At 40.4% G+C, this 23,491-nt stretch overlaps 1 protein-coding gene across 3 annotated transcripts in view; it reads right to left on the bottom strand.

Annotated features, from left to right (window-relative positions):
• The window catches only part of PIGG (phosphatidylinositol glycan anchor biosynthesis class G (EMM blood group)), a 74,193-nt gene extending 50,957 nt beyond the window's left edge, over positions 1-23,236 (bottom strand). The window contains exons 1-6 of one of the 3 annotated variants that reach the window (XM_060763702.2): positions 22,999-23,236; positions 19,232-19,437; positions 7,852-8,061; positions 5,413-5,601; positions 3,516-3,660; positions 1,768-1,980 (exon numbers count right to left, since the gene is read on the bottom strand). In XM_060763702.2, coding sequence (XP_060619685.2) covers positions 1,768-1,980; positions 3,516-3,660; positions 5,413-5,601; positions 7,852-8,061; positions 19,232-19,437; positions 22,999-23,152 — 1,117 coding nt within the window. In that variant the 5' untranslated portion in view covers positions 23,153-23,236. Of the gene's footprint in view, positions 1-1,763; positions 1,981-3,515; positions 3,661-5,412; positions 5,602-7,851; positions 8,062-19,231; positions 19,438-22,998 lie in introns of those variants that run through there. The other 2 variants (XM_060763705.2, XM_060763704.2) reach the window with 2 other exon arrangements.
• Positions 23,237-23,491: the final 255 nt, after the last annotated feature.

Raw genomic sequence — 23,491 nt, 5'->3', positions numbered from 1 at the left:
TGTATGGGCAAAGATCAGGAACCATGGTTTAAAGGTGCTACCAAGGGAAGGGAGGAGAGAGCTTATTCTAGAGTTAGATCCCATTCTGCAAATCACATTACACGGGAAGACAGCAATATGTCTGCAACCTAGTGGAAAGTACCATTCACAGATTATAATTTTATATGAAAATAATAGAACCTCCTCCACATTTTAATACGTTTTGACACCATTGCTCTTGTACAAGGCTAGAGGGATGCTGCTTGCAATGATCTTCTACCATTAGGCAGTATTATCTTTTTGTGATTCCCCCAAACAAGACACTCTGTGGGGACACTGCTGGCCAACTGCCTTGTCACACTGATTGGTTGGGGGGGGGGGGGGCTTCCATCATCCTTTTAAGTTCTAAATTGGGCTCTATATTATAGAATCCACCTAGAAATTTATATTTTCAAGCAATAGGGTGCCAGCATTAGCTACAACTTGCACTATCCCATTCCCTTGTTCTTGTTTACCGTCAGCCATGTTTTGCGACAGTTCTCACCACAGGTTATTGGACGCTGTTATGAGTTTAAATCAGGGTTCCTCAAACGAAAGTCCGGGGGCCGGGTACGGCCCTCCAAGTTCATTTAGCCGGCCCTTGCTCAGGGTCAACCTAAGTCTGAAACGACTTGAAAGCACACACAACAATCCTATCTCATCAGCCAAAAGTAGGCCCACACTTCCCATTGAAATACTAATAAATTTATATTTGTTAAAATTGTTCTTCATTTTAATTATTGTGTTGTTTTTAAGTGTTTTTTGCACTACATGTAAGTTATGTGCAGTATGCATAGGAATTCATTAATTTTTTTTCAAATTATAATCCGGTCTTCCAATAGTTTGAGGGACTGTGACCTGGCCAAAATGTTTGAGGACCCCTAGTTTAAATTATTGTTTCATATGCTATTGATTTTATTTTGTATTGTACTGTTGTTTATTTTATGTGTTGTTTTAGGCACATTGTGCCATATGGAAGTTGCCCTAAGTCCCTTCGGGGAGATGGAGGCAGGGTACAAAAATAAAACCACAGTATGACACAGCAAACGAGATATATATGCTGGACTTCATATTAACTGTGCGAGTTAATAAAATTATTAATAAAAATAAAGTTATTATTATTATTCCTGATAGCTAGTGTATTACATGCAAGAAACCAAACATCAGGGCAGCAACAATCTGAAGCTGTACAACCTAAGGTGTGCCTGCAATGTAGAATTAATGCAGTTTGACACCACTTTAACTACCATAGCTCTTTGCTATTGGATAGTGGGTTTTTCAAGTGGCCTTCTGCTGATGTCATTTGGAAATAAGGCTTTGTCCAGGCTGGGAACTAATGAAAGGTGTACAAGACAACATCTAAGTTCAGCAAAAAAAAAAAAATTCCAGCAATATCCTTGAGTGGCTTTGGAGGTGCTACTGATCTTTCAAGGACAAGTAAAACATCTAGCACTTCATTGAAGGCTAGGAGAACAGAAAATGGGGGTGCAAATTTCCAGGGTCCTCACTGCATGTGTGATATGATTTTCCAGACCCTGGCAGTTGCCTACCCCTGTTCTTGACGAATGACCCCATGTTTTTCACGCTTAATATCAACTGTTATTTTTTTTGTTGCTGTATCTCCCCACTGGCCTTACAAACTGTCTATTTCAATTGCCCATTGAGCTGATTGCTACATTGTTCCTCTCAAACATTTTCTCCCCATGAAGAATGTTTGCTAGTTGCCAGAACAAACATTCACTTACTTGCCTTTTTCATAGGCTGGCACATTCTCTTGGAGAAGTCGGCTGAGCTGGAATCCATTTAAATGCAAGTACCGTAGCTGTTCTCTCATTGTCTTCTGTTGTACAACAGGCAGCAGCAGCTTCCCAACGCTGTTCCTTGAAATTGGCAAGCCAAGGCCTAGTGCCAGTGTAACAGCTAAGTCAGTCTGCTGAACAAGTTCTGGGGGTTTCTGGGGACCTGAGATGGTAAAAAAAAAAAGAAAGAAAACAAGTGTGGATCACCTTCTCCAACATATATTATCCCATAGAACAGAGCTTTCCAAACTGTGTATCACGACACATTAGAGTGTGTTCGGCTGCAGTGCATAGGTGTGTCATGCAAAGAAAATGAAAAATTACAAAAATCTTGGAAATGTATGTTACTGTTTTACAAATCATATCTCTTTTAAATATGAATAAAAAGGTTTTCATGAGATATGTTGTGTCCCCTACATTTCATTATTACAATTTTTATATGTGTCAGTATATCTTATAAGGGATTGGTTTAACCTTCAGTTAGTTAGTTAAACTGAATTACAGTGTCACGAAATGATGCATGTTCTGCATAGGGAGATCTACTGCATAAGATTTTCCTCTTTTTGCTGCTATAGTTCAAGAAAACAGCTCAGGTTCCTCTGCTCCCATTGATAAATTGAATTAGAAATATTCAAATTATCACTAATGCTACAATTCCCATAGTCTGACTCTTCCTTTGAGAAAGACACACAATTCCTTTGGCCACTAATCTGTTTTTAACATACCCAGGCTTCTCCAGTTGTGTCCTATTCCATAAGCAGCCCACTACATAATTTTTAGAATTAAAGTTATGTCCAGCCTTTTCATCAAAGAGATTGAGGCAACATAGAATCATAGAATCAGAAGGGCCATCCAACCCCATTCCAAGAAACAGGAAAATTGCATTCAAAGTACCCCCAACAGATGGCCACCCAGCCTGTTTAAAAGCCTCCAAAAAGGAGCCTCCATCACACTCCAAGGAAGAGTTCCACTGTTGAACAGTTCTCACAGTTAGGAAGTTCTTCCTAATGATCAGGTAGCATCTCCTTTCCTATAATTTGAAGCCACTGTTCCGCATCCTAGTCTCCAGGGCAGCAGAAAACAAGCCTGCTCCCTCCTTCCTATGACTTTCACTCACATATTTATACATGTCACCTCTCAGCCCTGTCTTCTGCAGACTAAACATGCCCTGCTCTTTAAGCCGCTCCTCATAGGGCTTGTTCCCTAGATCTTTGATTATTTTAGTTGCTCTCCTCTGGACACATTCCAGCTTGTCTACATCTCCCTTAAATTGCGGGGCCCAGAATTGAACACAGTGTGGTCTAACCAAGGCAGAATAGAGGGGAAGCATGACTTCCCTGGATCTAGACACTATACTCCTATTGATGCAGGCCAAAATCCCGTTGGCTTTTTTTGCTGCCACATGACATTGTTGGCTCATGTTTAACTTGCTATCCACGAGGACTCCAAGATCTTTTTCACATGTATTGTTCTCGAGCCAGGCGTCCCCCATTCTGTATCTTTGCATTCTGTATCAAACTGCATAGACACACCCCTAGACTTAGACTTCAAATGAGCCATTGCAGTTCAAATGACGTCGAACTGCATTAATTCAACAGTATAGACACACCCCTAGATGTAGCCCCTCCAATGACCATTTTGAACAGAGCAAATTAACCCCACTATTGAACTCATAGCAAGAAAAAATGCAATTCATACCACTTCTTTTGTTGAAAGCGGAGCTGATCAAGAGCAGGGGTGTCCGCACTTCTCCCTCTGAGGAACCTCCATGGCTCCCTGTTTCAGACATCCCGTGGTCACCACACACAACCAGTAATGGAGGCAGAGCCTTTTCTCCTTCTTCCTGAAGGGAAAGACATTTCCATGGAATTGGCAGGCTATGTGGGCATATTTGGTTAGTCATTTTGCTGCCTTACCAAACAGATGTAAGATCACAAGTGTTTTTAGGAATGATTGCCATGCCAGCAAGTTCACTATCTGACTGGGATGCACAAAAGCAGAATCAAGTCAACTCCTTTTAAACACATCATAATGTTATGGCAGAAGGCTAAGATAAACACACCACTCAGACATGCTAACTTTATAGATAAGACTGAGCTAAGAAACCAAATAAACATCAGTCATGTTCACTTCATTTCCTTTGTTCATAAGGAGGGGGGGTCTACTAAAAATGTAAAGTCTGTGCACAACAAATATGTGTACTGCATATGGTTGCAACTTGTTGGAGTGCTGGGACATGACACTGGACACTGAACCCTATTAAAGAAATATGTGAAAGACAAACCTAGGTTTTTCTCTGTGTTTTGTATATTAATGGTATTCGATATTACTCATTTTGTAATATATTTGGCAGGACATTCTAGAGCAGTGGTTTACAAAGTGTTTGGTCATGCAACCCTTCAAAAGGTGTTTGTTTTCCTATCAAACCCTAATTATTTCCCTAATTTTGTTAAGTGCTGTGAACCCACAAAGTTCTGTCTTCTTACATTCACTCTTACTGCCCGAGTGTTTTGTATAGTGTAGAAGATTGGGGGGGGGGGGGGGGAGCGCTTTGCATTATAACCACAGAACTTTATTTTCATACAAGAAAGTATTGGAGTGACACGTATTATAATGAATCAAATTGGGCCAGCTAACACCTGCCAACAAAGGATTCCCCCAGACAGGAATCAAACAGGCCTTGAAGCTGCAAGGCTTTGCAATGCTAATCAAGATAATTAATTGAAACTTGCCTCCAACAGACAAGAATTATTTCTCCCACCCTGGACCTTCAATAGATATATAATCCTCCCTTGCTTAGTTTCCAATATACCTACCAACCTATGAGGATGCCTGCAATAGATGTAGGCAAAACATCAGGAGAGAATGCTACTGGAACATGGCAATACAGGTTGGAAAACTCACAGCAATCCAATGGATAAAATTGTTTCATTTTTTTTACTTGAATTACTTTTGAAATGTGGCTTTATGTTTGATAGCTGTGTATGTAAATCCAGGAGGACATCCAACTTATTCTTAAATTTGTTACTGGTGTAAGCATAAGCTGAAAAGGTGCAAATGAAGGGGAGCATTGCTCAGATAGCCTTGCCAGCTACTCATAGGCACATGTTTATTAGTCCTACACACAAATCATTCAAATACAAATTTTGTTTTTAAAGCAGGGCTACAGTGAATTTCAGTAAGATCTTCATACATGTGAGGTGTATTTCTTTTGACAAATGGATTTTGCATTCACTTGATGTTCCCGCTGGTGTCTGGGAAGTGCCTTTCTTGGGACTTTATTTTAAAATCAGTTTTAAATTTGATTGTTAAGTTTTTTCACAGAACCCCTATTATGCTTTCGTGGAACCCTAGGGTTCCGCAGAACAGTCTGGGAACCGCTGTTCTAATGTGCCAGCTTAATATGCAAAAATGCTAAAGGCAACATTAATATACAAAGCATTCTCTGTGTGCATTTGTTCGAGAACGGTCATCACTGAATGTAGTGGGGTGTTGATCAGTTTAAAAAATATATGTGGATCAGAGTACAAAACCCGATCTGATGTTCCTATTCTCCCAATTAGACAAGATTCACATCCATATATAAGCATTTCACCTTGGAGAGGAGAGAAGTATGAATCTTCTTGATGATGCCATCCATTTCAGAAAGTTTGGGTCCTATTAAAATGCTGTTTGGTCCACTGAGGTGGCCAATATGGTCCAGTCCTAAATAGTGAAGGATGAGTAAGTCCCAGTCTTCTCTTTTCAGCACTTTATCCAAATGTCTGGTTACATTGTTGTCAACCTTTAGGGAAAATGAAAAACCAAAATAAGTTGGAACCTATATCCAGCCTCACTATACTGTTCATATTTCCGGTTTATAAAATGTATAGAATCAAGCAACAAATCCTTTATAAAGTGCACATGGAAATATATAAAGGCAGTACATGGGTTACAAACAAAATAGGTTTTGTAGGTTTGTTTTGAAGTTGAATTTGTATGTAAGTCGGAACAGATACATTGTTTAGTTGTAATGTTTTAGTTTGGGACAAAATCAGGAAAGGTTAACAACCCTTAACTTTTGTTTTGCTGTCTGTGTTCCTGTTTAGAAGATTTCACCTCACTTTCTGTCCTTGTGATAATTGGATTTTGAAAATTTTGGGTTGTCTGGAACGAAGGACTGGTGATAAAGCTTCAAGTGGAGACATCTTTTTTCCCCTGATAACTCTCGCAGGAGTGAATTCCCCATCCTAAGGATAGCTTTCAGGGACAGAAAGTGAGATTAAATATTTCTAATGAAGACAAAGACAGTAGTAAAATTCTCACAGTGGTCTTAACCCACTCCATACTAACCAAAAGGGAAATAATAATAATAATAATAATAATAATAATAATAATAATAATTGCTTGGATTTCTACTTTGAATGAAACTTGGACAGATGTTTGCCTTAGCATATTATTTATTTTGACCTGTGAATGTAAATGCTTAAATATTTTCAAATACTGCAAAAGGCTCTAGCGCTTGCAGATTGCTGGCACTCCCATTCCCGCCACCAATCCCAATGTTGTTAATAGACTCATATATAAGTCAGATTTTTGTTACTCAGGGACTGCCAATACATATATTCCATAAAATGTAAAGGGAAAAAAAGAGGACAATGCACATAATCTTGTCTATCTAAGACAGTGGTTCCCAACCTGTGGCCTGTGGACCACCAGTGTTCACAAGAACTAAAATATGGTCCACAGCCTCATTACTACACCATTGCAGCGAGAGTGGCTGGTGTAGTAATGGTGCCAAGCCGAAGGGGATGTTGGGAGGGGAGAAGCTGACTACCCACGAAAGGGATGTCTTTGTTTCTGCTGCTGCAGTTATTTGGGGTGCTGATTCAGAAAATTGCATTGGATAGACCACATCAGGTCTAGATTATTAATTATGGTTTTCTGTGAGCGAGCAGATGGCAACTTCTGGATGGTATATGTTCTGTATCAGAAACTAGAGCTGATGTGGTCTATTCAATGCAATTTTCTGAATCAGCACCCCAAATAACCAAACTGAATCTAAAGTTGACCAAAAACTGATTCGTAATCCTTTTGGTATGAATGTTGGAGAATGATCCCTGGTTAAAGTAGTCCCTGGCAAAAAAAAAAAAAAAGGTTGGGAACCACTGATGTAAAGAGAAAACTTCATTTGTTATCACAGGAGTTATGGAAATAAATGTAGATTTACATCTCTCAAGAGAGTGTTGTTTTCACCTGGGGAACATTCAACCATGTTTCTCAACTGCAGCCTGAAGTAAGACATCCCCCCAAAAAACATCGGCAGAGAAAGAAGTCTCTAAATCTGGTGAATAAATAAAAAAGAGAGAATTGGCCTTAATCCCTCACAAACTACTGTCAGTTAGAACAGATGGACCAATGGTTCTTATTAAGGTCACTCCAAAGACTCTGCGAATTTGCTCAAGCTGAAGGAGGATTTGCCGACTTGAGATTTTGAGAGCATCACATAAGGAATGGTTAGAAAAGCAATGATAACCTCATGGCCCAGTTGTGTAGTCCCAAGAGCCTCTTCCCTTTATATTTTCATGAAAAAAGAACTCCAGGGACCACAATTCTCCTCCTGCACTTTACTTTACACCCACACATACACACACACAATTGTTGGAGACACGGGGATGACAGGAAATAGACCCTGAACCCTGATATAGTTCTGATATAGAAGGTGGGAATACGGAGGGTATAAACATCTGTCTCAGCTATTAAGATAAAAGTGGATGGGAGACAACCCTAACCTCTCCCCCGCCCCTGCTATCAAAAGGCATCCAGTTAGAACATGAGAAGGAAAGAAAAAGCAATTCTCAAATTTTGAAAAAGAGCAGCTACTAGGACACTGCGTAAGGATAAGGCAGGTTAATCCAAATTGCAAATAACAGACATTACACTAATTTTTAAAACATACATAGAAAATCACATTTTCATGTGAGCAATTAATTATATATATATGCTGATCCAGCTGTGTCCTTTCTTACATCAACATACCCAATGAACTTCTTACCTCGGTGTAGTCAGAGACAAAAAAGGATGTCGTTCCATCATATTCTACAAACTGCTTTGGAAACAGTCTAACCCAGGTGTCATCGCCATAAAAGATGATCCGTTTCCCAGCTGCTTTGGCTTGCCAGATCAAGTTGTCCTCCAGCAAAGCAGGAGAATTGAGGTTCATGATGACATCAATGAAGCCTGGGATGCTGCCAGTGGTTAATGCCTGCAAAAGAGAAGGAGAGGGGCAAAAGGAGAAAGGAGAAAAATGTTTGGCACTTCAACAAGGAGGACGTTGTATAAATAAGACATATGTGTGCACAGTTGATAAGCCAACCCTATGACACTTGAGTGAAAGCAGTTGACCGATAAATGAGAATAATCAATGCCAAAAAATGTCTGCCACTGATGCCTCATAGCTTTACAACGGGCAAGGAGCCAGTAGCTCTCCAACTGATGCCAAATCATAATTCCCGTCATATTGTTTTACTATTATTTTATCCATTTATAGCCCACCCAATAGTCCCAATAATGGAACACAAGGCAGATTGCAAATTATTAAAATGAGTACAGATTAAAGACATACAAACACACAGTAATATATATATATAATATATTTTTGAACAATCTATCATATAACATTCAATTAAAAACAGCATATAAAAGTTTATCATATTCAATACCTAAAAGTCCAGGAAAACAGGAGTTTGTTTACATTCCAGTGGAATGAGAGCAAGGAGGGAAACATCCCAGAGAGAAGAGTTACAAAATCTGGGAGCAGCAATGGCAGACTTCTGGCCATCCAGGGTCTAACTCAGTGTTTCCTGACCTTTTTTTTGGCCAGGGACCACTTGACCAGGGACCACTCTCCAACATTAGTACCAAAAGGGTTACGAATCAATTTTTGGTCAACTTTAGATTTGGTCAACTTAGATTTGGGATGCTGATTCAGAAAATTGCATCATTTCTGATACAGAACAGATGCCATCCAGTAGTCGCCATCTGCTTACCCACAGAAAACCATGTTTAATAAGCCTTAGCACTATAAGAGGGTTCTGTGGTAATGGGGAGGCCATGGACCATATTTTAGTTCTTGTGGACTGCTGGTGGTCCACAGATCACAGGTTGGGAACCAGTGGTCTAACTTCAAACTTTGAGACAAATCCATTTGTTAGTCCCAGCTTGAATAGAGGCACTGAATTTAAGAGGCACTTGGTAAGTAACCAAGTACGTAAGTCCTATTGATTCAATGGGTTATGTTCACAAAATCTGGCTTTCAAAAAAACCTTCCCTGTTTGTCCTCTATTTTTGTACCCTTTAACTCTGATATTGAGTTCTGAAGAACTGAAAAGTTCACACACTTCTTGTGGACTTGCTATTTATTTGTTTGTATTCTGCTTTTTTCCAAGTTCAGGAGTCAAATGATTTATAACTAACTAAAAAACACATTGCACCGGGATTGTGGCGCAGCTGGCTGAGTGTCAGCTGCATTAAGATCACTCTGACCAAAAGGTCATGAGTTCGAAGCCAGCCTGGGTTGGAGTGGGTTTCCAACCAATTGTGTGTAGCCTGTTGTCGACCTTTGCAACCCGAAAGACAGTTGCATCTGTCAAGTAGGAAAATTAGGTACCACCTTAAAGTGTGGGGAGGCTAAATTAACTGATTTATGAGGCCATAAAGAAGACTCCAGCAAAGCATTCCAGCGGGGAAGCATGTGGGGAATGCGGAAGTACTTCATCAGCATCGCAGATGGACGATGAAAGCGACAGCTTCCCTGGCGGCCAGAAAAAGTTAAATAGCCTCTGTGTAGGTCTGTATATGTTTGTATGTCAAAAATTGGCATTGAATGTTGCCATATATGTGTACACTGTAATCCGCCCTGAGTCCCCTGCGGGGTGAGAAGGGCGGAATATAAAAGCTGGAAATAAATAAATAAATAAATTGCCATGTACTTGGTCCTAATAAAAGTACTGCTTGATTGGGGGTTTTATTGAGATCCAGCATTCCAAGAACTTAGAAGGATTCCAGCTATACAATGAAAGTAATGTAAATAAGCAATACACACTGATGAAAGCTAACTGATAACAATATAGCTGGTATAGCTGAGGTCTGCCACAACTCCTCTTAAGGTGCTAATACACCCATGGACATCTCACTTGATGCCTGCTAAGGTCTTCTGCCCTTGACTAATTGATTTAGCTTACTATGGACAGCTGCAAAGTGAGATAGCTGGCTTGCAGCCTGTCATTATCATTTAGTTTCCCTGCAATACCTTTGGGATCTACACAGCCCTGGTCTCAGCACTCATAGGGTGAGAGCAAGGGAGATGGGAGAAAGGCTGACAGTCCTTCATTGAGGTACAAAATCTCAAAAGACGCTCTTCAGGGAAGCAGCACCAAAATCTTATATTTAAATAGCCCTTTATTATCTCATTGGATGCAACCTTCAGTCATATTATAGGAGGCAAGCCGTGGTGATATCATTAAGCACAATGTACACAAACTATCAACCACAACTGCTAATAGCATGATATCCATTTCAAAAGCAAAATATAAATTCTGACAAACAGGAAACATTTATTTGGTTGGAAAGTAGTTTCCTAAGCTCTTCATTAAGCAGAAACACACACAAAAATCAGCTCTGTTTTTAAAACAGCTTCTAATACCACAGGGGTGTTCTTATCTAGACAAAGGAAGTTCCTTAAGCTCTGTATTAAGTTTGAAAAGCTTTTCCCGGTTCTATTAACACTTTTATGAGTTTTGCTTTACAAACACATACAGAAGCCCAAGATACCTTTCCAAGCAATATGAAAGTCTTCAAAGAGGAATGGCTGACAAAAAATTTAGATATAAGAAATATAAGTAAATTGACATATCTATTATCTAAAAAGAAGGGCACGCCAAAGGTAGAGACAGATTGGAAACAAGTAACAACATATATAATAAAAGAAAAAAATATGAAAATAATTACTTAAAAGGAGAAAGGTGGATAATGCGAAAAGAAGGAGAAAAAAGAAGAAAGAAGAAGAAAGAAAGGAAAAGGAAAGAACCTTATAGAAGATACCGGGAGGTCAAAAAATCTACATTTCTACCTTCTTAAAATCTCTTACTATTTCCTACATCTTTTTTCTTTTTTCACACTCTCCGACTCAAATCTACATAGATTCTTGTAATATATTCCCTACTCATCATCTCTATAACTCTGCTATTCTTTATTGTTTACTTCTTCTCTTCCCCTCCCACCAGACTGGACACACCCCTACCCCCATCTATTCTATAACTTTACTTTTAACTATTCTATCTCTATCCCTATTTCTATATTATTCATCCAAAGCTACTCTATTTTCTGTATCTATCCTTTTTATTATAATAATGTGTCTTGTTTTTAACTCAAATAAAGATTACATTAAAAATGGAAGTCCTTCAAATTCTACTTTTAATATTTCTCCATATGGAAGTGTACCTCTATGGCCACTTTCTCTCTTTTTTTGCTTTCTTTTTTTTTTTACAATGTGTAGTGTAATCACCTCCACATGCCTCACAAAACCATAATCATTGTGGTGATGTTACTAATAATCATGACGAACTTTGGGAAAGTGGAAAATATTATTATATTAATGATGGAGACAGAGTGACCGGACAATAGAGATAAACAGGGCAACCCTATGTATGAAACACTTTTTAAAAAGGAAACTACAGAATTCGATTGGATCTACAACTTTAAAAGGTTGAGAATCCAACATATTACAGTCGTGATGTTAATGTTCTGGAGAAGAGAAGATATAATTAGAGAGACAGAAGGGAAAATGAAGGAAGATGGTGAGCAGGGCTAAAAGAAGGAGAAAGACAATGAGAGAGAGAGAGAGAGAGAGAGGAGGGAGAGAGGGAGGGAGGGAGGGGAAGAAAACAGTGACCTGGAGTACTGCTTCTTAAACTGTGGATCCTGATGCCAAATACAGTCCCTTAGCTGAATGTTGGAGGTCGCAAAAATGGGCAACACTAAAAGATTTCTGAATGCCAACTAGATATTTTCAAAAATCTGTTAGCAACAAGGTGCAGTGTTTACAGTGGACTCTGCAGAAAATACTTCATCTGTACTTCATAAAAAGACAAATCAGCCTTTTAGCAAGCCTTGCAAATGCTGATTTATTATCAGCAAATGTTCAATTTTTATATTTATTTCATATACTTAGGGACACCAAAAAAAATTCTCAGGTGGAAACCCTGATCAGAAGGATTCAGTAAGGGAGAAAAGGTGCATAAAGAAGAGGAAGAGGAATGGAGGAGAAGACAAGTGCAACTAGGAAGGGGAGAGAAAAATAAGGGAAGGGAAATAAAGGGGAAGTGGAGGAAAATAGAACCAAAAAAAGGAGAATGGGAGAGAACTGAGGTGAGCACCAAGAACTGAGGTGAGCACAAAGAATGTAGAAAAAAAAAAAAGAATGTAGAAAAACAAAGAGGAACGAGAAGAATGTATGCTTGTAGAACAAGTAAATAGGGCTGGAAAAAATAATGTTGCAATAGGTAAAAGGTAAAGGTTTCCCCTTGACATTAAGTCTAGTTGTGTCTAACTCTGGGGGGTGGTGCTCATCTTCAATTCTAAACCAAAGAGCCAGCATTGTCCATAGATGCCTCCAAAGTTATGTAGCCGGCATGACTGCATGGAGCGTCGTTACCTTCCCACCAAAGCAGTACCTATTGATCTACTCATATTTGCATGTTTTCGAACTGCTAGGTTGGCAGAAGCTGGGCCTAACAGCAGGAGCTCACCTCACTCCTCAGATTCGAACTGCCAACCTTTCAGTCAGCAAGTTCAGCTGTTTAATCTGCTGTGCCACCGGGGGCTCAGTCTCAATAGGAAAGGCCACAAAACACAATGCTATATTTGAAAACCTCTGGGACAGAAAACATTGTTCCTCAAATTAAGCCTTTGTGCCAGAGACAGTTCAAGAAACTTTTAGATGCAGAGGGAAGAAATAAGCCAGGGCACGCTCTGAAGTCAGCAGCAATTGCTCCAAGACAGTGTGAAAATACAATTCTCCCTCCAAAAAGAAACCTTTCAGGACAGCACTTTTGCTCAGAGATTCCTCCCTCAACTTGAGAATAGGGTACTGAGACCTGTGAAACCTGGCTACAGCTATGTTACTAGCCATTGTTAATGAAAGGGGTTGAAAGCAGAAACAGCTTGGTAAACGAGTTGGTAGGATGGGGGACAGAGTAGATGCACATGGACTCATATAGTTCATGGTGAATCACATGATTATCAAGACAGGTTCGAATCCGGGGCGGGCACGGATAAGCTCCCTCTATCAGCTCCAGCTCTCCATGCGGGGACATGAGAGAAACCTCCCACAAGGATGGTAAAAATATCAAAACATCCGGGCGTCCCCTGGACAACGTCCTTGCAGACGGCCAATTCTCTCACACCAGAAGCGACTTGCAGTTTCTCAAGTCGCTCCTGACACGACAAAAAAAAAAGTCTGGTTTGGGAGGCTCAAGCACCCATTTCTGATGAGGACTTGTCTTTTCAACCAAATTATCATTCTCTCTCACCAGCTGTCTTTCTCTACAATGTACAGCCACTTTGTGGTATGTCCTATCATGGCAGCTGTTTCCCAAATGCATCCACGACACTGTTGAACTTCCAGATCCCAAAGGCTCTTGATGCCATTCATCAAAATAAATGCAATGAATACCTGGGTCATTATTACAACCTGTCCTTTCAGAAAGTAAAAGGAATCAGGCCTCATAAACAACTATTTTGGGATACAGGTTGCAATATCCTATTTTGGGAACCTTTTAAGGGCATGCATATAAATTAATTGCATCTGCTCATTAACTCCTAAATAAGGCACTTCTCAGTGCTGGGATATTTAATTAGAAAGTCATTTAACGTTAGCACTGAAGAATTAATATCCTGGTGCACAAAACAGTGTTCCATTTCCTTTGCTACAGGCATCCGAATGATTGGATTTATTTTTAGAATGATCAGGTTTGTAGGTGTGTAGAGGGGTTTTTTTTTGTTTGTTTCTTCCTAAATTCTCACAGCCAAAAGAAGCCAATTCTGAATTTGATCTTCAGTTTTGAATGTGGGATTAAAAGTCACCTGCTGTGCCTGACATCAGGTTGAACACGTTCTCCACAATAATCCTTTATGACATTTATTATAATTTTCTATTAGATAAGTAAAACGATCTGGATTCATGCCTGGTTTTGGACAGAAATAACCTTTTTGGAGGACCTATACTGGGAACAAGACAGGGAGAATCCATGGTTAGTTCTATTGGTGTTTTTTTTTAAGTATATTATCAGTTATATTAATCTTATAAACAGTTTGAGCAATTTCAGATCCAGAGGAACTGTTTTACAATATATCCAATATGATCTGGCTGTGTTCTACCAAAAGGACTTGTGGATTAAAACTCAACCCCTTCGCCATTAGCTTGTAAAATTACTTTAAATAAAAGAAATCAGCCTTTTGCACTCTATGGATCATGGTGGGAAATTTAATTACATTTTCCCCTCAACTTATTTTACACTTGGCAGAAAATTAGAAGGAATATTTTCTTCTCAATTCTAAAACTTATTTCTAGTTGGGAATGTACAAATCTACCCAGATCAGTCTTTTTTGTGATCATTCCCTTATCTCTGTTTGATATGTCTTTTATTAGCTGTTCTTTATGTATCTCCCCACCAACAGACAAGTCCATTTAATTTCATGTTCTCCTTCTATCATATGCACCCACTCTCTACCCAGGAAATATAAATGTGCTTAGGGTTGCAAAACCATCTTCTATCTATATAAAAATGCTATGTGCGTAATGAGTACCTTAAAAACAAAAGAACCAATGAACGAAATCACACCAAATTTGGCAACAAAACGTCTCACAACACAAGGAGTGACCATCACTCAAAAAAATATGATTTTGTCATTTGGGAGTTGTAATTGCTGGGATTTATAGTTCACCTATAATCAAAGAGCATTCTGAACTCCACTAACGATGGAATTGAACCAAACTTGGCACACAGGACTCTCCTGACCAACAGAACACACTAGAAGGGTTTGGAGGGCATTGACCTTGAGTTTTGGAATTGTAGTTCACCTACATCCAGAGAGCACTGTGGACTCAAACAATGATGGATCTGGTCCAAATTTGGCACTAATACTCAATATGCCCAAATATAAACACAGATGGAGTTTGGGGAAAATAGACTTTGACATTTGGGAGTTGTAGTTACTGGGATTTATAGTTCACCTACAATCAAGGAGCATTCCAAACCTCACCAATGATGAAATTGGGCCAAACATCCCACACAGAACCCCCATGACCAACAGAAAATGTGTTTTCTGGTGGTCTTTGGTGACCCTTCTGACACCCCCCCTGGTTCCCCCCCCCCCCCCAGGCGTCTTCCCAGGTTGAGAAATGCTGCCTTAAGGCCATCCAGTCCAGTTCCCTTCACCAGGGCAAGAAAACATAATCAAAGCCCTCTTGACAAAGGGCCATCCAGCCATTCACACACACACACACACACATATATGTATATGACAGATGCAGTATCAAAGATTTGAAAGGCACCCCTAGAGAAGGACAATTATATGTTGCATGTTCCATAGGAGGCAAACCAGACAATCTCCACGTCAACACTGGCAAAGAAACAGCAAGAAATACTGTTTACCCACAAGCATAAAGACATTACATTTATTAGAAACCAACACTTTCTCATTACTTTTTTTTTCCAGATCACCAGACTGGGCCACAGCAATGCGTGGCAGGGGATCGCTAGTATGATACAATATTTACCATGCTCCTGAATTAGAAGTGTGCACAATATCTGAAAAAAAGGCTGCCAGTTGTGAATAATTCTCCAGGAAATGGCTAATTATACACATGCTTTTCCAAAATGCACATATATTTTAAAATTTCATTTTGTCCATTACATCTATGGGCAACAGAGCATCCATTCAGTGGATTTCAGCTCTGGGAAGGGAAGCCTTTTACATCTCTATGTCTGGTCACTTATGGTTTTTGAAAAAAGGGCCCATTTGAGTCTAAAGATGATCTTGGGACAAAAAAATGAAATTTCCTAGAGGATGCAAGAGACCTTTCTGTTTCACTTTTGCTTAAGGGGACATTGAGGGGCTAGGGCACGCATGGGCGAACTTCAGCCCTCCAGGTATTTTGGACTTCAACTCCCACAATTCCTAACAGCAGGAATCAATAACTTTTTGGCTTGGCTAGAGCCTGAAATGCTTAACTCTGAGATTGGCTAATCTGCAATATTATTCTTTATAATAACCAAAAACCTTTTGGCTTGGCTAGAGCTTGAAATGCTTAACTCTGAGATTGGCTAATCTGCAATATTATTCTTTATAATAATCAAAAACTTAACTTTGACACCTGGTCTAGGGGGAAGGTTATGTGCAATCCTTCAATCTCTGGAAGTTGCTCATTCATAGTCCCCATAAAGCTATTAGAGCTGATAAACTGCTGGGATTTATGGGAGTTGTAGGCCACAACACCTGGGGACCCATAGGTTGAGAACCACTGCATTAGAGATGGGTCATCAGGAGTTTTGGAGTTGAGTGTTATGTTTATGAGGCCCAGCAACATCTCTTGTCAGATGATGCCAAGTAGACTGCTGTACGTCCTTATCCATCATTGGGAGACAGTAAAAGATTGCTAACACGTCGAAGCTCAAGCTATCCTTTTGACAAAAGATAATCTGGAATGGGGAATACAAGTCATCTCTGATAGGGTTACACACCCGAAAAGGGTAACTTTTGCAGCCCAGACAGCTTCTGTACCTGGCAAGTGGCTACTGTGGCCAAGGGTGCCTTTGCCTAGTTTCAGCTGAAGTGCTAGTCATTCACATCACTTTCTGGGGAAGATGACCTGCCGTTTTCTAACTGCAATAATCCACATCACTCGCTATGCTATCTTGAAGTGACTACAGTATCACTTTAAAACTATCTGTAGAACCATATTTGTTCACTCCTACCCAAAATAGTTTAAGGGGAATCCCTCCTCCTACATGAACCTGTCCATAGCTAAGGCTCTGTGTCAGAGTCTCTGTCACATATTCTATACTATGGACTAGTATAACTTCTGTCTCTCCTTCCCATCTGCTACTAAGGAAGCTGTCCAGGTCCTGAACCAGTGCTTGGCCACTGTGACGGTCTGGATGAGGGCGAACAAATTGGAACTGAATCCAGACAAGACAGAGGTACTCCTGGTACTCCAAACAGGGCATAGGGTTACAGCCTATGCTGGATGGGGTTACACTCCCCCTGAAGGCGCATGGTCGCAGCTTGGGTTTGATCCTGGACTCATCGCTGAGCTTAGAACCCCAGGTTTCGGCGGTGGCCAGAAAAGCATTCGCACAATTAAAACTTGTGCCCCAGCTGCACACATACATTGGGAAGTCTCAACTGGCCACGGTAGTACATGCTCTGGTTACATCCCGTATAGACTACTACAAGGCTCTCTATGTGGGGTTGCCTTTGAAGAGTGTTCGGAAGCTTCAAATGGTCCGACGGGTGGCAGCCAGGTTGCTAACAGGAGCGGTGCTCAGGGAGCATACAACTCCTCTGTTGCGCCAGCTCCACTGGCTGCCAATCTGCTACCAAGAACAATTCAAAGTGCTGGCTTTAGCCTATAAAGCCCTAAACAATTCCAGCCCTGCCTATCTGTCCGAACGTATCTCTCCTTACGAACCATCTAGGAATCTAAGATCTTCTGGGGAGGCCCTGCTCACGGTCCTGCCATCTTCACACGTTCGGCTGGCAGGGACGAGAGACTGGGCCTTCTCAGCGGTGGCCCATCGGCTGTGGAATGCCCTCCTCAGGGACATTAGATTGGCCCCCACCCTCTTAACGTTTCGTAAAAGAGTCAAAACCTGGCTATTTGAGCAGGCTTTTCCAAATTCAGTGTAGCAGGTAAACTCTTCTCTGAATGGCTGGACAACGCGACTGGATGATTTGGTAATGAAATGTGGAGGATTTATTGTTTTATGATGTTTTTATTGATGTTATTATGTAGTGGTTTTTTTAGCTATGTTTAAATGTTTTCGCTATTTTTATACTGTTATGTGCATCGAATTGTGCCATTCTGTAAACTGCCATGAGTTGCCCCCAGGCTGAGAATGCTGGTATAGATATATAGTAAATAAATAAATAAATACTTGGATGATTTCAAATGTGGCTTTACTCCCTTTTTAAAAGATAATTTGTCATTTTTATCATTAAAGTTGTTCATTATGATAGTCATTCATATGCTGCCTGAGGGCTCTTTGGGGGGATGAATGAACACTAAGAAGGATTTACAAATGTATATTCTTAATGTTCAATATTAAAAACCCGTTTCCAGATATTTCTACTAATTAATGTCTAGAACTATTTATTTGTCTAATTTTAGATGACTATGTGATCTAGAAGCTCATAATGTTGATAATAGACATCGGGGCTACATGGCTCAGTGTATCATAGGGTAGAAGAGCAATGCTAAAGCTGGGCATTCACCTTTACATAAGATGTTGACATCTCTTGAAGTCCTTCAGAGGTCTCAGCAGATGACATCATCATTTCACATTTGGATATGGCAGTATAGAAGTTTAGTAAGGCACTAGCAATCTTTGATAGTGAAGGCTAAAGACCTTATAAAAATACAGATCCAAAGATTCCACAGGACCGAGCCATGGCAGTTAAAGTGGTGTTGAACTGTATTTATAGAGGAAAGAAAGGAAAGGAGGAGGGAAGGTTGGCCACAGCAACGCATGGTGGGTACAGCTAGTGGAACTATAAAAGAGGGTTTCACTCATAAACAAGTACAAACAACTTAGCTTAAAAATAGGGTCCAAAGAATGAAAGTATAATACACAACCAAGTAAAGGAAGTTGTACTAAGTACATAGACAACTCTATTTAAAGGTACGCTCAATTCTTCAGTAGTGAAAATGTTTAGGAGGAGGCTGCTATCAAAATGTTCTCAGCATATGCATACCTATGCCTTACTTTCTGACTTAAAATAAAATGGGAACACGAGTAGGAAATAAAGGAATCCAGCAGCTCCTTTGAGGTGAAATGATGAAAATTAGGTGAAATGAGTGTCAGAATAAGATTGTATGGACATCAATCACCGCTTTTGATACACAATGTTTCTGCTGAAATAAAGAGTCTCAAAGATGCTGCTGGATTCCTGCACTGTCCCTCCCTTCCAGTTTATGCTAAAAGAGACAAAGGCAGCTATCCCTTTGAAAACTGTGGTTTTTAAATTACAGTTGTTCAAAACCAGAAAGTCCTCTCAAATGAAGCAGAAGAAAGGAAATGCATTCTAAGACACCTCTAAGCAGGTAAGAAATCAAATAAATATGTTTTGATATACTGAATATCAGTACTTACTTTGATTCGAGGCATAGTGACTGTAGGCGGCTTAGCTTCCGCAACAAAACTATGAGATGTTCCTTTTTCAATCAGCTGCGTTGTATAGGGCATGAACTGTTCCCCTTTTGAACCGAAAACGAAGTCGTCCCGCAGGGCATCAATTAGCATTATGACTGTCCTTTTAAAGAGAGGAGATGGAACCTTGGTCCAATTGGAAGATGATCCTAAAATATATATATATACACATAAGGAATATACAAGTCAGTATTTAATCAAAATACCAGTACATGTCAAGCATCCCTTATTTGGAATTCCAATATGTTCCAAAACTGAAACTGTCCACATGGTTGGCTGGGAAAGGAACAAACCCCTTTAGAAATATGAATCAACAAATACAGTCTCTATGGGCCCATTTAATGCTATTATGGCACCCAGGAAAGTTACATGGAGAGAAGCAAAGGGGGAAATGAAGCTATTCCCAGCAAAAGTTAACCTCTTTGCCTTGTTACTGAATATAATTGGCTTTCCATATCCACAGATTCTGCATCCATTGATTCAAACATTCATGGCTTGTAAATACTATCAAAAGAAAAAAAGGATTCTAAAATGCAAACTTGGTTATGTTATTTTATATACAGGATACCATTTTAAACTGTGAGCCCAGTTTGGGGGGCATATATAATTACACTATGTAACACTATATTTCCTAATTGGTTCTATCATTTTTAAAAACCTAGAAAAAGTTTATTAAACTGCAAAAAATTGTTTTTGTGAGACATCCTGCAGCACGTATTGCTATAGTTTTTCATGGCATCATTTCACATATTTATAAATGGCAATCACGTCTCCTCTCAAACTTCTCTTCTGCTGACTACACATATCTTTTATTTATTTTATTTATTTATGACATTTATACCCCGCCTTTCCCCATTCAAGGGCCCAAGGCAGCTTACAGCCAGTAAATACATACAATATAAACATTAAAAACAAGTTAAAGAAAGATCCAAAGAAGATACAATTAGAAAAGAAACTGAAGATTTTAAAACAAGAAAATAATCATTTGGAATTGGAATTTCAAGCTAACCAAATTAAATTTTTGAAACAACAAACATTTGAAAATGCAAATAAACTTGGAAAATGGTTGGCAAGACAAGTTCAGAAAAAACAACAATCAAGACAAATTACGAAGATTAAAATGGGGGACAAACTTATCTCAACAGACAAAGAAGTAAGTTAAAACTATAAATATTAGTAAAGGCTGTAAACCACTACTTAAAATCCCCCCAATTAGATTGAAAACCCACCCTAATAATATGTGGCAAGGTCAAATACCTAGCTCTTTAAGACGCTCCTCATAGAGTTTCATGGGTTTCAGACCTTTGTAAATTTACAAGTTGTTCAGCCTGCTCCGTTAAAGTGTGATCAGTATCTCACTAAACTACAAAATCCTGGATTCTATACCACTGAGCGATGGAAGTTGTCAAACTTTATTAATTCTACACAGTAAGCAATGGATTCAAATTGGGGGAAAAGAGATTCCACCTCAATATTTAGAAGATGAGGAGGAACTTTCCCCTATGAACCAACTTGGGCCTGAAGGTCCTCGGGGGGGGGGGGGAAGCTTCTCAGGTTCCCACCCTCTTCACAAGCACAGCTGGCAGGGAGGAAAGGGTCCTCTCAGTGGTGGCCCCCCAGTTTTGGAATGTTCTCCCTAAAGAAATCAGTCAGACACCTTCTCTAGCTAACTTTAGGAAAGAACTAAAAACCTGGATGTGGAAGCTGGCTTTCGAAAATGGTTGATTACTTTTCATAATGATGGTGGCCTTTTAGCCTTGTCAATGCCTATTGGTTTTAACTGGTTTTACCTTCCTGGTGCAATATGTTTTAAACCCAGTACAATTTTAACCTGTGAATTAACTTATTGTGTTATTAGTTTTTAATTTTTTTGTTTATGATTATTGATTATATATGATGTCTTGTCTTTTTGGTTTTTGCTTATGCGTGTATTTTGACTTAGAATAATGGAATCAGAGAATCATAAGAGTTGGAAAAGACCTCATGGGCCATCCAGTCCAACCCCCTGCCAAGAAGAAGAAAACTGCATTCAAAGCAAACCTGATAGATGGCCATCCAGCCTTTGTTTAAAAGCCTCCAAAGAAGGATCCTCCACCACACTCCAGGGTAGAGAGTTCCACTGCTGAACAGCTCTCACACTTAAGAAGTTCTTCGCCATGTTCAGGTGGAATCTCCTTTCCTGCAGTTTGAAGCCACTGTTCCATTGCATCTTAGTCTCCAGGGCAACAGAAAACAAGCTTGCCCTCTCCTCCCTATGACTTCCCATCACATATTTCTACTTGGCCATCATGTCTCCTCTCAGCCTTCTCTTCTGCAGGCTAAACATGCCCAGCTCTTTAAGCTGCTCCTCATACGGCTTATTCTCCAGACCACTGATCATTTTAGTCACCCTCTTCTGGACACATTCCACCTTAGAGTCAACATCTCCCTTCAGTTGTGGTGCCCAGAATTGGAGACAATGTGATTCCAGGCTTTTGAGAATTTTTATTATTACTTTTATTATTATACTGACACAAAAACACAGTATGTCACAGCAAATGGGATCTCTATGCTGGATTTCATATCACAAAATCACAAGTCGAACACTTCCTAAGCGTCTAGGACTGTGTGATGTATTTTTGAATGATGCGAGCAGAACCAAGTAAGGTGGCCTTTTGCAGTTGACAGATCATGATTTTGTCAATGTTTATTATTTCCAAATGCCGGCTCAGATCTTTTGGCATGACACCCAGTGCGTCAATGACCACTGGGACCACCTGTACTGGTTTATGCCAGAGCCTTTGCACAATTTTTTTTTGGCATAGATATGGAAAAATTGGCTCTTATTGCCACATGTGGTGGGAATGTGATAGAGTACAAGAGTTCTATAACAAGGTAATAAACGGAATGGAAGAAATAATAGGATATAAACTGGCTTTGAATAAAATATAATTTTTTATAAAGAAATTTGACAAAAAAGATAATATCAAAGCCTAGGAGGAAATTATAAAATATATTATATTAGCTGCCCAAGCAACTGTGGCGTTGGGGTGGAAAGATTATAGAAAATGGGAGGTTTAAAATGGTATGAGTATTTAGCAGAATATACGCTTCAGGATTATATCCATGAAAAAAGAAGCAAAGATTTTCCTGTTGTTTTTCCTCAATGCGACTGTCACCCGGTATGGCGACATCAATAATCCAAACTTTTTTCTTTTCCACAATCGTGATGTCTGGCATATTGTGTTCCAAAACTTTGTCAGTCCGGATTCGAAAGTCCCACAGTATTTTTGCATGCTCATTTTCTGCTACCTTTGCAATTATTATTATTATTATTATTAAGTACTTCCTGATGTTGAGGTGGAATCTGACATGTGCTTCCTCAGAGTGTGGTGGAGCCTCCTTCTCTGGAGGTTTTGAAGCAGAGGCTGGATGGCCATCTGTTGGGAGGGCTTCGTTTGTGTGATCCTGCACAGCAGAAAGGGGGTTCGACTAGATGACCTTCAGCTCTATGAAGGAAGTGACATCCTGAGGAGACTGGAGACTTGCAACAGTCTCCTGCCAAGTGCTTCACAGGCCTTAAAAGGGGCCTGGGCCCAAACCCTGCACATGGAACTGGATGATATGGCAGTGCGGACTCAGATAACCCATTTCAGAGCCGATATGTTGGCTGATGGCTGCGTGGAAGGGCCAAGGGCGAAGAGGAGGAGGGCCTCTGGGGCCTGCCTTACCTGAAGGCGGCGGCTCCGGCGGAGGGATGGGGGCCGCCCCGCGGAGGGAGCGCGACCGGACCGGCGCCGGGAAGAAGCCCCTGAGGAAGAGGCCGGCCCCCAGCGCCTGCACCAGGAGGCACGACGCCGCCAAGGCCCCCGAGCGCAGCCGCATCCTCTCTCTCTCCTTCTCTCTCGCCCGCCGCCACCGGCACCTGCGCTCCCGCCGCTCCCTCCTCAGCCCACGGGGGCGGGCAGGACGCCTAGCCCGCCAATGAACGTACCCGCTGCTTCCCAGGCGGGCGCTGTGATTGGATGAGGAACCGGCCTATCCCGAGCCAGAATCCACTTCCGGTACGAACCTCCCGGAGACAACTTCTCCGAGGCGAGAACCAATCAGAGCGAAAGAACGACGAGGCGAAGACTACATTTCCCAGGAAGCCCCGCGGCCACGCTTTCACATTTAAAGCACCTTATCACCCTTGGTTTTTTCCCTGCTGTGCTCCAACTCTGT

The sequence above is a fragment of the Anolis sagrei genome, chromosome 2 (assembly GCF_037176765.1).
Source record: "Anolis sagrei isolate rAnoSag1 chromosome 2, rAnoSag1.mat, whole genome shotgun sequence".
NCBI classification, from domain to species: Eukaryota; Metazoa; Chordata; class Lepidosauria; order Squamata; family Dactyloidae; genus Anolis; species Anolis sagrei.
The sequence above is the reverse complement of the archived record's forward strand: the minus strand, read 5'-3'. Positions and strand labels throughout refer to the sequence as shown.